Source organism: Gobius niger (genome assembly GCF_951799975.1).
Source record: "Gobius niger genome assembly, chromosome: 13".
Classification (NCBI taxonomy): domain Eukaryota; kingdom Metazoa; phylum Chordata; class Actinopteri; order Gobiiformes; family Gobiidae; genus Gobius; species Gobius niger.
Window position 1 is genome coordinate 21,071,359 of NC_136864.1, and position 16,114 is coordinate 21,087,472.

The window sequence follows — 16,114 nt, forward strand, 5'->3', positions numbered from 1 at the left end:
AGGTGACGGCAGAAATTCTGAGTGTCTGAGTGTGCATCCTATGTGCCACTTCTTCCTTTGTTCTCTGTAGAGATTCCTTACATTCCAGCCTGCCGTCCGCTGTTGCGCACACGTTGGGCTGACTCCAGGCCTCACACCCATCGTCACTGGCTCTTGGCAAACAGGTAAAACCAGAGGCGCAACATGGAGGGCTTGTCGTTGCAGACCCAGCCCTTGTACCATCGCATGGCTAAAAAGTGACGTTAGGCTACATGTCAACTTTGCCCTACTATTCATTTGCATTATCAATATGATTATTGATAATGCCGGTTTAGCATAAGGCATTGGTAAACCTGTGTTTGAGATAAAAGGCGAGAACTTAATATATATATATATTGATATGTTTTAAAGGGGGGGTTTATGCTTTAACTTTGTTTATTTTCTTTCATTTCATTTCACTGCTATGTAATTAATTACATGGGAGCTAAGTTGCTAACCAGGGAACCACACTCTGACCTCATCCCATTCACTGAACTGATGCCCAATGAGAGACAGCCAAAGCTGGAGTGAGAGGGTGGAGCTAGCCATGAAACAGGGTGTGGTTGTGAAACCTGCAAAGTTTCTAGTAATGTCTTTGGGTTTAAATTGAGCAGAGTGCATTTAGTCATTCAGTCAGTAGTGAGAACATTGGTACTTTTACTCATCCATCTTTTAAGTTCTCTTGTGCTTGTTACCTTCACTTGTTTAATCACTCAGTGAGGACTGCTGAAGCAGTGAGTTGAACAAGCAGCTTGTTTCACTGTTTTTTGGATTGTGACACTGACTGTGTGCTCCCGCTCTGGCTCCACAGCAGTTCTCTTCTCAAACAGTGCCAGAGGGTCAGAGGGTAAGTCTTTACTACAGACACTTGACAATTGTGACCATTCTATTTAAGTATTTTCTGTGCCACCATGTACAGTTAACTTTTCATTCTTTTCTTAGTTTACTCCACAAGAGACTCCAATGATTTTACATTATGTTAGCCATGCTCATCTGTTAGGCAGGCAATATGGGTCACGTTCTTTGCCTCACCTGTTTGACAAGCTGTCTTAGTCAGCATGAGACTATTTCATTGCATTTAAGGAGTTGATGTTCCACAGGTTGTCCCAAAAGGCACACATTGATTTATGGGACATATGGGTTGGTACAAAAAGATCATTTTAGTTTCCGTCCAAAAAGAAGAAAGAAACAAAAGCCCATATGTTCATGTTCTAAACCTATTGCTTCAGTGTTGATTGAAATATTTATTGATATTTGATGCACATGTACAGCTGTCATCTGTTTATTTAGTGAGCAGCGCAGGTGGTTAAGCTGCTCAGTGCTCACCTGTCCTCAAAAAAGGACATATTATCGTATTTATAGTCCCTTTGTGTTCTCTTTTTTTTTTAATTTTAGGGTCATATTGGGACAGAAGAAAACAGACACCATGTCACGACCAATTTTATCTGGCCTTGTATATATCAATGATTACTATTTTGACAAAATAGGTAAGTAGGAGCTTAAATTCATATGTAAAAGCAAACATTACATAGGTCATTAATGCAATGGCTCACATTAATGATGAGTGTGTGTGTTTGCAGATGTCAGAGTCAGGGACTACCCTCTAATGCAGAGTCCCATTGATATGACGGTCCTACTGCTGACCTATGTCTTCTTCGCCGTGTGCGCCGGACCTCGGCTCATGGCCAACCGCAAACCTTTCCATTTAAAAAGTGCTATGGTCGTCTACAATCTATCTATGGTTTTATTTAATGGTTACATCGTCTATGAAGTAGGTTCACTACAAAATAACAGCTGAAATGCAGTATTAATGTTTTACCAACACTTTTTTTTCTTTTGTTTTGCGTCTAGTTCTTGATGTCAGGATGGGCTACAACGTATACATGGAGATGCGATCTTGTTGACACATCCAACAGTCCAGAGGCCCTGAGGGTAAGGCACATGTTCTGAACAGCCTTTTTTTTTTCTTTTTTAAAGTGGAAGCGCTACAGGCAAATTGTTTCAATGTCCAGGGGTTAGGCCAGTTAACTTAACAAATACATTTTTACTTGGAATGAAATAAATTGCACAATATTCACAAAAAGTTCAACATTTCTTCATAGATGTATACAGGAAATTGTAACTTCAAGGCCATTTTCTCAAAACATATTTCACGTATTTTTCACATACACATTTTCCAGTATAGCACTTATTTTCATTCCTTATTTTCATATCAAAAGATAGTGATTGTTTTATTCTCATGTGTAATCAAATGAAAATGCTTAAAATGGATTTCTCTATGTTCACATTTTACTTTTTTCACCATAAAAAATGCACACTTATCTCTTAACTTAAAGTGCATATGACCCGTTTTAATGCTTCGGAAAACATGACTTATTTAGAAGGATTACATCAGTTGCATAATTATCCTTTTTACTTCAGTGGAGCAGCAATTTTAATTAAGAAATGTTGGGCAGAAAATTTTATTAATTATTTTAGTTATTTTTATTTGAAATTTTAAGCTGCTGACAGGAAGTGACATAGATGAAGGAAAAGTTCCATAGCGGTTCCCATTTCCAATTGATTTAACATGGTAATAGTTTAAAATTGTTTCCCTTCATCTATGTCACTTCCTGTCGTTGCTCAATAAGGACGTGAAACTATAAACATCACAAAAATGGCCAAACTAAAGAAAACGGTACTTTAACAATGGAGCGTACTGTACTGAAGTGTGTATTATTCTTCTCCCTTAGATGGTTCGAACATCCTGGATGTTTTATATTTCTAAATACATTGAACTTCTGGACACAGTAAGTAGTTATATGTGCCAACATCATTGTTCCGTTAATGTAAATTTATATGAAGTTTTCTATTGCATTTATTGTAGGTATTCTTTGTGCTGAGGAAGAAACAAAGCCAGATTACATTTCTCCATGTTTTTCACCACTCCGTCATGCCTTGGAGTTGGTGGTGGGGCGCCACCCTCACCCCTGGTAAGCAGGCCTGCAAACCGTAACATGCATTTTACCTACAGTATGAAAGACCATTGGAAGTGGTGTAAATGCCAAAAGGACGATGCATTTTATAGAGTGACTTCAGTTGGATTTTCACCTCAACATTCAAGAAATCTGTAGGCGCTCAAAACGAAGGCAGTGTATGATATAACGTGTAAAATGCATTTTTCAATTATGTACAACAATATACTTGAATATAGTTTAAAAAAAGTGGGCTTTAAATTGTATGAAAATTAGTGTCGCGATCAAAGCGATGATGTATTGTGTTCATTATCAATACTAGGCCTAGATAATTAAGCATTTTCTCACATTTCATTAACAAAGTAATTACTTTTTCATAAATCCTATGTGAAAAGCTGAACTGCTTACAGTTTTTGTAATACAAGTGCTCTGTAAGTTAATGCATGCTCAATATGCTCGAGGTATATCATCATCATTTGCAATTTATTGGTTATCTTTTGGTTAATCATGAGTCAAAACATTTAGAAAAAAACTTTTATATAGTTGTCTGAGTGCTGCCACTGGCTGAGAAAGTTACACTGCCAAGTCCAGAAGAGTTCCAGAACTGAAATAAAACATACAGAAATAGTGTAAATTACTACAAAAAAATCACTCAAATGTGTTCTTTTTCAGCTGCAGGAATGGGGACCTTTCATCCCATGGTGAACTCTACAGTCCATGTCATCATGTATTCCTACTATGGACTGTCTGCTGCCGGAAGTCGCTTTCAGAAATATCTGTGGTGGAAGAAGTATTTGACTGCCATCCAGCTTGTATGTACTAATTTATATTTAGTGAAATTTCCACACTTTAACCAACCATGACCCTAAACCACTTTGTTCCATTTCTCTAAACAGACTCAATTTATCCTGGTGTCCCTTCATGCCAGCCAGTATTACTTTATGGAAAAATGTGACTACCAGTTTCCCTTGTGGATTCATCTTGTCTGGATGTATGGTACCTTCTTCTTCATCTTGTTCTCCCACTTTTGGGTCCAAGCATACATCAAGGGAAAACGGCTTCCTGCCTCTGAGAACACCAAAGCCATGAACGGATTAACAAAAGACATTGCCACAGTAGTGGCTAATGGAAACCACCTGAGTAACGGGCATATTCCCCCCGAGACCAATGGTCAAATATTCATGGGCAAGGTAAAGGAAATTTGACCTAAATTTAGCTGAATTTGTTTTGGACTGTAAGTCATTCATAGTTTACATTGTGTACGATTTGTATAGCTTTCAAAATTTGTGGGATATGAATGGCATGTTTTTGCTGCTGTGTGCCAAATTATGTTTTATGTAACTGTTATTGGTCTCGCAAGACAGGTGCTTGTCACCAATTTAAACTCTGGCTTGAACCTGACCAACACACTGGTCTGACTGCATGACTCTAAATAGGAGTATTGCACCATTTTCAGATCTATGTTTAAATGTTTCTTTGTAAATGTCTTATTTATCTTTTCAAATAAAACTGTTCCAAGGTATTTCAGTTGAAAACCAAAATTTAGTTTACACATGGTATGTAGCCTGTTTTTTTTTTAAATCCCCAAAACAGGCAGATGTGAGTGCATTTAGGTAAAATGCACTCTTTTTGCCTAAATGAGTGCATGACTCAAACTCATTTTAGATTACCTAAATGAGTGGTCATGCAGGTGAGATGACCAAGATTTATTGCATGCAATTGGGAGACACATGAGCATATAAAGTCAGATCACAATCATTTATTAGTCAACCATCTCAATTATACAATAAAAGTTAGATTCAACAGCGAAGAACCCACATGTGCACTTGTCAAAATACCCTTAAAACCAAAAATGGTTAACAAGGAAAAAAAAAAAAGATTAAATAGAAAGTTCATTTAGACTAAGGACATTGAAGAGCCAAGACGATGCCATTATCTGATGGAGTGTTGCAAGGCGGTTGTTGGTTTGATCTTCCTATCCAAGGCCTTCTTTTTAACAGGGTCCATCTCAAAGCAATTCCACATTTGAATGGACTCATCTCCAGCAATAGAAGCCAATGATGTGTTGTCTGGGCTTAGACTTACACCGAGCACTCGATCTTGATGACCTAAACAAAACCCAGCATCACATTATAATTGAAAAATGCCAGTTTCTTCTTAATTGTTGACAATTGCTTACCTGCGAGATCTGCCACCTTCATAAGTGAAGGGTACTTCCAGATAACAACATTGTTATGTGCATATCCATGGCCCGAGACCAATTCTTTGTAGTTTGGTGCAAATACAAGAGAAGATACCTAGAGATGGATATATTTTAGTACCGAATCGATCTAGATTTTAACTCCAAAAATGTCTCAACACATATCAAAATCAGACAGTGGGGAGCAGGGGGGGGGGAAGAATAGGCCTTTTTAAATGTATGATGATCTCGTAGTTAAAAATGTATAAATCAGGTATATGGCCTTCACAGTTTTATTACATTGACCTTCAGCAATGGTCTTACTTGTGACTGAGTGTCTATTGAACTGATGCAAGAGCCACTGTTGACGTTCCAGATCCGTATGTGACGGTCACTTGTGCCACCTCCAGATGCAAGAATATTTGGTTGCCATGGACACCAGGCTAACGCCTACAAAATGAAAAAACAAAAAAACAAGCATATTGTGAGGCATAGAACTAAACCTAAAAAGTAATTTTTAAAATACCACCAGACCTTCACTGCTCCTTGGTGTTCACTCCAACGGCGAATAGTCTGGCTCTCGTTGCCGGCACTACCATCAGAGACACGGGGCCATACACACACCAAATTGTCATTCCCTCCACTGGCCAGGTACCTGCCGTCGGGGGACCACTTCAGCCCACAGACTTCTTGTGAGTGAGCACTCAATGTAAATCTGTGGTGCTGTGCCATTCTCACATCATGATGATGAATGTGTCCTGATCTGGAGCCACTGAAAAATGATCAAAAGCATTTTAGACACCAATGAAAAACAGATAAGTTTATTTTGTACCCTACCTTGAAAGAATGTGTTCATTCCAACTGAGACTACCAACTCTGGCTGTATGGCTTGTCATACTGCGAAGCCGCTTTTGGTTCTCAACGTCCCACAGCTAAAATAAAGGGAAGAATTACAGCCCTGGACTATAGCAAATTAACCAACGACATAAAAATGCATTTACCTGAACCGTGCAATCACTGGTGCCAATAGCAAGATAGCTACCCTCCTTGGCCCAGGACACTGAGCAAATATAATCCTCCTCACGCTCAGTCTTCATCAGAAGAACTATATCTCCTTGGCTTGCATCCCACAAATAAACAGTGTTGTGAAGTCCCACAGCAAGGGTATTTCGACAACTCCAGTCTAACAGATTTAAATCTGTGAAGTAAAAATAAAAACATCACTCACATGATATGCACAAACCATAGTCAATGGCACAAACAAGAAATGTTCACAGTCAACGTACAGAAATCATTACGAAGCTGAGGAGCGTCCAAAATTCGTTCAGGGGTAGTAGATATGTATCTGGTCTTTGTGGTTGAGACAGGAGTGGTACCCTGGCTGTAGAGAACCTTCAAATTGTTTTGGTAGCCTGTAATTCAGGGTCATACAAATCAATGTTAAATATAAATGTTAAAGCTGTAAGTTACACACGTATTTCAGGGTAAATACCTTCTGGTGCATTTAGAGGCTTTCCTCCCAGGTGTAGAATCTTCGCATCGTCAATATCGTAACCATTCAGCGTTACTGACAAGGCTTTCTGGTTCATAAAAAGGGAGCCATGATTTATAAGATGCCATATCAAATGTCAACCAAAGCAATTTAAAAGTAGTTTCACAAACTTACTGCTGAAGAATTCATGTTGTCAGGTTCAGCTTCTTTAGTCAGCAAAAAATTCGCCACATCCATTTGTTTACAGTTTCTAATAGGAATAAAACGATCACCTCCCATCTTGGAGGGAGTTTGTTTCTTACTTTTTCCTGCAACAACATCTGTATTAGCATGGCAGAGTGAAATGCTCACTTGAACAACATTATCCACGCCAAACCTGGTGTTTTGCTCGGTGTTTTTGACGAACCCAAAGACACGTTCACGGATTTCCCAGGAGACAGGCCATTTACCGCAGACGTACAACTGGAAGAGCTGGCCTTCCGCTGCCATCTTGCCATAGGGGCGTTCGTGATAGGCATATCCAGCTTTAAAATGCTGTGGATGTCGCTCTCAAACCCGAACTGTGCCATTATCGCCGGACTCTCACAAACCTAGAAATATTACAAAGTTGTCAGTAAGTCCGCAAACATGTGGCTTGTTTAGCTAGCAAAAAGAATTACGTGACTGCGACAACAAACTGAAATGCATGGCTAACATTTAATAGTCATACAAAATGCAAGAGCGGCTACGCATCTCGACCGTCACTTTTCCAGGTATCACGTTTTTTGTTTTAACCAATAATTTTCATGTAATGTTTAACCTACCTCTGGGACAAAGCTCGAACAGTCGCAGAACCACTGGCAAACACTTCCTCTCAGAATTTTAAAATCGGCCACGGCTTTTTCATGCAGTTTAAATATCTAAATGTGATTACCTGATTGGTCAGTTTTTCTACGGTCGACGTCGGTGCTATGGTAACGCTTCCAAATGCGGCCCTGTGATTGGTAGAGAGCGATGCCAGAGGCGTGGACTTCCGCAGCATACCGTGGTTCAAAAAGTCGATCACCGCCATCTGCTGGGCAAAAATAATCATGACGCAAACAACCTTCTAGATTTACTTGAGTAATATACAGTAAACTCGAGTGTACTTCATCACCACCGCTGTCAACTAGATTTCGGGATTGACCACGCATACGTAGTTTGTTTGGAAATTAATCTGCAACTCTCGCTCTGGCCTAGATAGGTTTCAGTCACATGACTTTTTCCTGACAGTTGAATGGCAGCCACTAGGCTATTAGTGGAGACAATGAGGCTAAAAGAGTGTTATTCATCATCTATTTGATTGATAATCACCGGTATTTAGCATAGAGATAAAAAAAAAATACAAATATACAAATTTCTTAACATGCAATGTGAATATGAAAGAAAAAGCCTTAACCTTATCAAACTGTTAATCATTCTCACATTTTCTTATTTATGTAGCCTAATAAAATAGCCTACCAGTTTAAAAGTGCTTAGGAGTTAAATTGTGCAGAGTGTGTAGGCTATAAGGATGAATTGCAATACAGCAAATAGGGATAAAAATCCTAATAATTGAGTGTAGTAGCCTATACAGTTAAAGTGAAACCATATATCATATGAGCGGGCGCGATGCGTGGTTGAGTGTTTGGCAAAGATCGAAAAGGCTGTTGCCGCAGAGTAGCAGTCACATCTCTATCATTTTGACCCAGGACACCAAAAGCTGCAGTAGTTGCTAACTTATTGTGGTAGTGAAACAATAACACAAGACAAACCGCTTTGGGTATGCAGATGATGTCGCAAGGTAACACAAGCCAAATGAGTGTCAGTAATAGTATTTGGAACACTGATTGGTCTGCAGTATTTAGAATGAAATTGAAGTTCATATCCCCCAGTGATTCTAAACCATGGAAAGGGCCACAAACACCACCACAAGGGCCACAGCATTGCTTTTATTGCATGAGATACTAGGCTTTATATGTATATAATATGAACGAGCCTCGAGTTGCATTGTACTAAAGGTCAGGTTTACTTATAAATCACTGTCTCAAAGTGCTGTACAGGTTCAAAGTGTACTGTACACTAAATACTGGCTTTGACTGAACAAAACCAAAATAAACACAACAATATGTAAAACAATAAGATAAATAAAACTGAAAAATGAACAGTAACAACAATATGACAAAAAAATGCTCAGCTCATCTTGTGTAAAAAGCCTGTGCAAAAAGATGTGCCTTTAACAGAGTTTTGAAGCTCTGGACTGAAGTAGCGTAGAGTTCCCTGCAAAGGCTCTATCTATTTTTAAATTAGATCTTGTACTAACAAACATTGGTCCGAGGATCGTGGTGCTCTGACAAGGGTGTGCGAAGACAACAATTCAGACAAATAAGGAGGCGCCTGTCCTTGGATGGATTTAAAAACAAGCATTAATTTTAAAGTCAGTTCTAAAAGCGAGTGAAAAGAAGACAGTAGGCTACAGGAACTTAACAATCCCTGTTCAAAACTAGTCCACACCATCACTACATTACTATTTGTAGCAGTAGTAACGTGATAAATTAGATTGTATGGTAGCTAAATCCTTTTGTTGTTGAAGTATCTTCAGCTTTGTCTTTTGGATAATGTATTACTGATCCAATTACACCTGTGGGAACACAACAAGAAAAAGTTAAAATCAACATACACATATAGAAGTAACCATAGCCTGTGTGTCTTAGAATCCGTCGCTTGGTCCTTTTTTTTTTTGCAGGATTATGCAAGACATGCGCTCCATCGAACTCTAAAACACAGGGAGTGTTGTTGCATTACCTCCAGGGTGCCTCAGTCCTAGCAGCAGAGTGAAAAACACATGATCATGAGAGTCCATAGCTTAGTCATGTGGCATATTATTGTTATTAAGTGTAGGTGCTCACCCATGTTTTTGGAGAGGAAAAGGCTGATTAGAATTAGTCCAATTAAGGCCAGAAGAGCCAAAATGGGGATCAGTAACTGAGGCAAAGGAGTACCTGAAACTAAGAAAGCATAAAAATCTCACTGAACAAATGGAAAAATATAAACACACGATGGGATTTAGTCACAAACAAAACAGGTTGTTAATGAACACTTACTATAACAAATCTTACACAAAGTACTCATATAAATATGTGGATACCTAGCTGCTCCTGAGAAATCTTTAATTCTTTCATCAGTAGGACGCATCCCTCCTGAAGACGCGCTTTCTCCATTCTTGTGCGCTCTGCTTCCTGGTCCCACTGTGCTTTCAAGACCTGGGCTTGTGGCACATGAGCTGTCCAAGTGCCAGAGGAGTCCAGACTCAGATGAACCTTTCCATCATAAAACACTCTGTCAGTCCAGTGCAACTGAGATCCCTCCAGAATGCACTCACGGGATCGAAGAACAGTGTGATATCCTTGGAAACAAAACAATAATTAGATGGTATTGAGTTACAGTATATTTCATTAATAATTGTTGCCACTTACTTAGTTCTGCTGCCTCGTTATCGCTGGATAAGACAGGAAGAGCTGCATCGGCTATACCTTGAATTGTGTAGTTGAGTTCCTTGCTGAAACCCCTGTATGTAATTCCATTAAGAAGAACTTGTTGCACGAGAGGCTGAGCACCCACCTGGACCTGAACTATAACAGTATCTGAATGAGAAAACAAACAACTCAGTTATGGGTTTCCACATTGGCGTTGTTTTAATATCTCAAACACAAATATTTGCAAACAAGAAAATCACATTAGTCCTCCTCTGAATCATATTCTTAGGGTAATACAATCTCAACAACAAATAGGCCTAGGCTAATGCAAAAGGAGCAACACAGAAATGATCTGCCGCAATTTTTTGCTACTAGAATTTCAAGAGCTCAAATCCATCACGTAGAAAGTCTAAATTCCGCACACGTTTATCAAAGCGGGTATAACAGAGCAAATGGCCTACCTATTGGAGAAGTTAAGCATTGTGCGAAATGACAAAAAGACAATGCAAAAACCCAGACAAAAAAATGCATGTTAGATCTGCGACGAGAGCTGGGAAGCTCGAACTGTCCAAGCACTCCCTCTACTCCTGCAGGGGAAAGGAACTGCCAATGGGATAAGAAGAACAAAGCAACTGCTTCTCAAACCCAGTTTGGAGACCGATGTAAATAATTTGTACAGAACAAAAAGTTAAAGTGTATCCAAAGCTCTCATGTGATTGGCTACTGTAGGCGGCACGTGGAATGGGAGGCGCTTCACTAACAGGTTGATAACCCATTGGTTTATGTCATGGCTTAAGCATCAACTTCACCTGGGTTTGTTTTTTTTCACCCATGGTTTAACCCTAACCTGCCTGACCACATGAGTTTACCTTACGCCATAACTACAGAGCTGTTCTCTTGTTACAGATTCGGCTAAGAAAAAGAAAAAAATAGTGCATGGTATATAGCCTATATAAAAATATGGTTCTAAAATAAAATTACAAACAATGTAGTGGGCTACTTATAAATGTCTCAACATTCAATGCAGTCCATACATTTAATATGAAGTTGGCGGGCAGCTATAAGAACATGGCTATATTGCTGTAGTACAAAAATAAATAAATAAATGACACTAGATATGTAGAGCAATATAAAATACATAATACAATAGGGGGTGTCAGAGGGAAGGTAAAGGGAGAATTCAGCTTCCTGACAGCGTGGTGATAAAGCTGTCCTTCAGTCAGTTGGACCTGTCAGTAATCGAGACTCAGCAGTCTTTTCCATGAGGCAGGACAGAAGAGGCTGTGAGATGGGTAAAGTATGCACAGTAACCCCCCCTTAATCCTGTCTGCTCTTCTGCAGGAAAGTTGGTTGAATAGATGCTCCATATCATTGGTGAACCAAAAACACAGTCACTGTCCATTGAGAAAAGCATCGTCCAGCTTGCAGTGTCCTTGCACGGATTAGCCTAGACATTTTCCTCTGACTTGATATTGTGTGGGCCTAGAATTATTAGCTATTTGATCAAGATCAAATTCAGACTAAACTGGTTCTATAATATATCTAAATTGAGCTAAATTATGTCTAAACTAGAAAACGCCGGACATACATTAGGCTACTACTAAAGCATTAATGAAAGTTTTTAAAATCAAAATGAATTAAGTCTAAAATTGTACCACCTGAACAAGCCCAAGTACAGTCATTCATTCATTATTTATTATTATTACTATTATGATGATCAGTCATTTGTATTATATTGTTGCCTATTGTGGACCACATTGGTCCACAATGTTTTATGTGTTATTCTCGGTGTGGTGAATATTTATATTTGTAGCCTATATTTATGAATGTATAAATTCTTATCATATCGTATGAACAATAAGCTAAAGCTATGCAACAATGTAAAAACTAACTCTGTAACAAAAGCATAGAAGCACTTTTAGTGTAGTCACTGTAATCACAGTCACGGTAGGACGTGCACAATGCACATAGGGGTGTAGGCTGCGCGCCCCCTAGCGGCCCAAAGGCTCCGCGCGTGCCGCGGATTGGCTGAGAGGTTGTCGGCAGTGTTTACAGGAAACATGGCCTCCTTGTCTGTTGGAGAGCAAGAAATGGAAGGTGAGTAAATGTTAAAAATGGCTCCTGATGGAGGCTGTTTCTAGCTCTGTTTGAAGGACATGTTGCCAAGAGATGAACAAAAGGACTGGTTTCATCTGTGCTCTCAAATCGATATATTTTCGACATTGGTCTTTTAACAGGCTAATAACATCCATGCTAACAACATCATGTATAACGCTAACGTACTCAGAAACATCCGTTTGCGTGTTTGTTTTATCATGAAAATAAACTCTTAAGTCGTTTGCTATTCATGGTTGCAATACATATCCACATAATCAGGGAATTGCTGTTTTGGATGCATTTTGATTCGTAACCGCCAGCATTGGTTAAGCTACATGCGTGGGGAAATGCTAGCAGCGGTAAGCTCTGGTTAGAATATTTTTTATTTCTGCTTTTTAGCCACATGGTGTCATTTAGAGATATGATTGGGATGGAAAATGTCATCTGTTTGTCTGCCTTCATAGCTGTCAACCCTTACTGAAGTAGGATACCATGACAGCATCCTACTTTGACTTGCATCCAATGAAATGAGGGTGGGGTGACACAGGCATCAGCTTCTGCCACTGCACTATTATGCATTGGACTAAAGGGCTTCAGTAATGTGTGGAGATTGAAATTAAAATGAAATATTTTCTGGTAACTTCAGTGGACCGGAGGGGTGAGTCTGAAGAATCTGGAGATGACGAAACCAGACGGAAGAGCATCAATGGGGATGTGGATCCCAATCAGTCCACTTCCACAAGTAACACCATGCTACACAAACTATCCACATGCCTGATGATCATATATTTTCAATATGTGTTTTTTCCCCCCCCCCCAGGTAAAGAAGAATCTCCTGTCGATATGGACACTATCACTTTGGACCCGGAAGAGGAGGTGCTTATATTTGATAGTAAATTTTCTTCCCTGGGATAAGTTGGAGGCTAACTCATTTTTTGTAGGATGTTGATCTTGTTCACTGTCGAATTGGAAAAATTGAAGGACTGGAATGTCTACAGAAAGCTAAAGTAATGAATAGTGGTAAAAAATATATGATTCATTTATTAATAAAATGAATAATAATGTTTTTTTTCTTTTTCTTTCATTTGCAGACGCTTTCCTTGCGACAGAATCTCATAAAAAAGATTGAAAACCTTGACAGCCTTAGGTCTCTGCAGGAATTAGATCTTTATGACAATCAGATTCGCAAGCTGGAGAACCTCAACAATCTCATAGAATTGGAGTAAGCTTTTCAGTAATATAGACACTCATTATTAAAACATTATACAATGCCAAAGAGATTTAGGCCATTTAAAAACACACACTATTATTTATTTTCTCATTGTATGTCAACAAATCAGACGGGCCAAAAAACAAAACAGTAAAGTCATATTTCGTCTGAAATGTTTATTCAGTATTTCTACAAGATGCCATCCCTTTAATGAAGTGTACTGCCTCACATGTATCTGTTCAGGGCATTCATGAAATGCTGTATTTCTAAAAGGATTTTGTCTCATTCACAGACAACTTGATGTATCTTTCAACATTTTAAGAAAAATAGAAGGATTGGAGCAGTTAACGCGACTGAAGAAACTTTTTTTGCTCCACAACAAAATCGGCAGTGTTGCCAACTTGGATCAATTTTCATGCCTTGAGATGCTAGAGCTGGGATCTAACCGCATCCGGGTAAGAGTTTTGTAATAATCAGTCAGTGAACCTGTTTATAAATGTGAAGCATTGATCCTTAACCTTTGTCTGTCTTTAGGTCATAGAAAACCTTGATTCACTTTCCACCTTGCAAAGTTTATTTCTTGGAACAAATAAAATCACAAAACTTCAGAACCTGGAGGGCTTACACCACCTGTCAGTTTTAAGTATTCAGGTACACATGTTTGTTATGATATTTTGACCACAGTGGTCCAGTACATAGGCACTTTTCATAATAATCTAATAATGTGCTTCCAGAGTAACAGAATTACGAAGATTGAAGGTCTACAGAACCTCGTCAACCTGAAAGAGCTTTATCTGAGCCATAATGGCATTGAAGTTATTGAGGGCTTGGAAAATAATGTAAGACATTTATAAATAAAGCTTAATCAATAAAAGTACCTTTATATCTGTAACTCACCAAATGTTTCTTTACAGAAAAAACTTACAACATTGGATATAGCTGCCAATCGAGTAAAAAAGATTGAAAACATCAGCCATCTGACAGATCTGCAGGAATTTTGGGTATGTGTTGCAGAGGCTGAACATTTGACGCATTATTTGTGATAAAAAAGAAGCATTAAGAACAACTGTTTTAAAAATGTATTTATTTTCCTTACAGATGAATGATAATCAGATAGAAAACTGGTCCGATCTTGATGAGCTCAAAAATGCCAACTCTTTGGAGACTGTTTATCTTGAAAGAAACCCACTTCAGAAGGATCCCCAATACAGGCGGAAGATAATGCTGGCACTTCCCAGTGTTCGCCAGATTGACGCTACATTCATCCGCTTCTGAACAAGAGTAAACATTAATTGACCTGCTTATGTAACAGTGTTTCTCGTCATCTCCTCTGCCTGCCCTAACGATAACACAACTTTATTTAAGAGACCCTCACATATTGTTTCTTTGGCACTACCTTCATTCATACTTCCCGCACTCCCAGGGTCTACTAAACATGCATCATTGCATGCATGTTCCCTTTGATGCCATCATTGTGTGGATGCATATTTAATTAAGATGGGTGTAAAATGTGACAACTATATCCACTTTCTTACATTCTTCAATTATCTCTACTTTGTGCATTTTTGTTTTGCATGTTGGATATTATATCATAGAAAATGATCACTAATGCACTGGCCCTCAAGTAAAAATACATTTAAATTAGCACACCTAATGTGGTTAACCATTTCCACAGTATAAAATATAGACAATAGTCGCTATTTTTATCTTTACAGTGATGTGGAAGTTTTGAGTTGGCAAGGATGTATTTTAAGGTAAAACAAATAAAACATTGATATTAAAGGGAAATCAATAATAAAACATCATTCTAACAGTTTAATGTCATTTAATTGTCAATTTCTGAAATACCGTAATTAGTTTATTAAAGGAATGTTTTTAGGAAAAGATTGGTCCAGCACTAAGCTTGTACATAATTTATGTCAGGAGGACTATATTTCCAGAGACCATTATTTGTGACTTTTACCTATTGGTTAACGTGCAGTATTCATGAATAGCCTACCAAGTAAGGCTATAGCTTTTAATAATACTTTTATCTGAAAATTGTTAGTTAAGTTTATTTGTAAATCCTTGCATTTACATTCATAATGGTCATAAACCACATTTAACTATATCCTCTTAATCAGGGCTCAGGGCTTAAATCATTTGTTGCCTAAGTCGTAAGGATACCTACTCTTAATGAAGGGCAAAACATGTTACACTTTGTTACCTTCAGGTTGGACGCGGAAAGAGCTCTTCCCGTGTGTAGCTCCATGGTTTTAGACAACTTGTTTCTCTTGAGTTTAATTTATTTATATGAATGTAAGACTTTATATTTTACTGTTGCTACTTTGAAGTAACTATGGACAGCCGAAGGTAATAGCCCAAGTGTACATTTTGTAAATAGCAAGCACTATTCGTCATTTTTGTGTGTGTTGCGCTCAAGAATTTGTTTCCATTGGAGAAGTGCCACTTAGAGCTACTTGGTGTAAAGGTATGGAAGCCTTCAGGCATAGATGGAGAATATTTTGGAAATGAATATTATTTATTATGCAAATAAAATCACATCACTCAAACTTGAACTTTGTTTCATTCAATCCGAGGATGAACCGAGTCACACACATTTACTTTATCACCTTTTCCTTCAGCGACACTGAAGCCAACAACAGTTCAGGCCCCAGTTGAACACGAGGATACCATCAATGAACTACATCA

General features: G+C 38.4%; 3 protein-coding genes and 1 long non-coding RNA gene across 5 annotated transcripts; 2 read left to right on the forward strand and 2 right to left on the reverse strand.

Moving 5' to 3' along the window:
- Positions 1-696: 696 nt before the first annotated feature.
- elovl1a (ELOVL fatty acid elongase 1a) lies at positions 697-4,385 on the forward strand. Its single transcript, XM_079569241.1, has 8 exons — positions 697-865; positions 1,414-1,505; positions 1,599-1,789; positions 1,870-1,950; positions 2,751-2,807; positions 2,885-2,990; positions 3,645-3,784; positions 3,869-4,385. The coding sequence occupies exons 2-8, from the start codon at positions 1,445-1,447 to the stop codon at positions 4,175-4,177; spliced, it is 945 nt and encodes a 314-aa protein (XP_079425367.1). The 5' UTR covers positions 697-865; positions 1,414-1,444; the 3' UTR covers positions 4,178-4,385.
- A 363-nt stretch (positions 4,386-4,748) lies between these two features.
- On the reverse strand, positions 4,749-7,739 carry cdc20 (cell division cycle 20 homolog). Of its 2 annotated transcripts, none has more exons than XM_079569264.1 (11): positions 7,557-7,739; positions 7,020-7,233; positions 6,818-6,951; positions 6,644-6,731; positions 6,438-6,563; positions 6,153-6,349; positions 5,989-6,083; positions 5,686-5,923; positions 5,476-5,601; positions 5,152-5,269; positions 4,749-5,080 (listed from the first exon to the last, which is right to left on the reverse strand). In XM_079569264.1, exons 1-11 carry the CDS (start codon positions 7,713-7,715, stop codon positions 4,905-4,907), a joined length of 1,671 nt encoding a protein of 556 aa, XP_079425390.1. In that variant the 5' UTR covers positions 7,716-7,739; the 3' UTR covers positions 4,749-4,904. The 2 variants fall into 2 exon arrangements, with proteins under 2 accessions (XP_079425390.1, XP_079425391.1); XM_079569265.1 differs by lacking the exon at positions 7,557-7,739 and adding an exon at positions 7,447-7,528.
- A 1,421-nt stretch (positions 7,740-9,160) lies between these two features.
- On the reverse strand, positions 9,161-10,896 carry LOC306972626. Its single transcript, XR_013793518.1, has 6 exons — positions 10,578-10,896; positions 10,117-10,284; positions 9,789-10,046; positions 9,550-9,648; positions 9,446-9,463; positions 9,161-9,281 (listed from the first exon to the last, which is right to left on the reverse strand). It is a non-coding gene; the product is annotated as an uncharacterized lncRNA (long non-coding RNA).
- A 1,188-nt stretch (positions 10,897-12,084) lies between these two features.
- ppp1r7 (protein phosphatase 1, regulatory (inhibitor) subunit 7) lies at positions 12,085-15,971 on the forward strand. Its single transcript, XM_079569632.1, has 10 exons — positions 12,085-12,213; positions 12,860-12,955; positions 13,034-13,089; positions 13,155-13,220; positions 13,305-13,435; positions 13,716-13,878; positions 13,958-14,074; positions 14,158-14,262; positions 14,338-14,424; positions 14,522-15,971. Exons 1-10 carry the CDS (start codon positions 12,177-12,179, stop codon positions 14,696-14,698), a joined length of 1,035 nt encoding a protein of 344 aa, XP_079425758.1. The 5' UTR covers positions 12,085-12,176; the 3' UTR covers positions 14,699-15,971.
- The last annotated feature ends 143 nt before the right edge of the window (positions 15,972-16,114 follow it).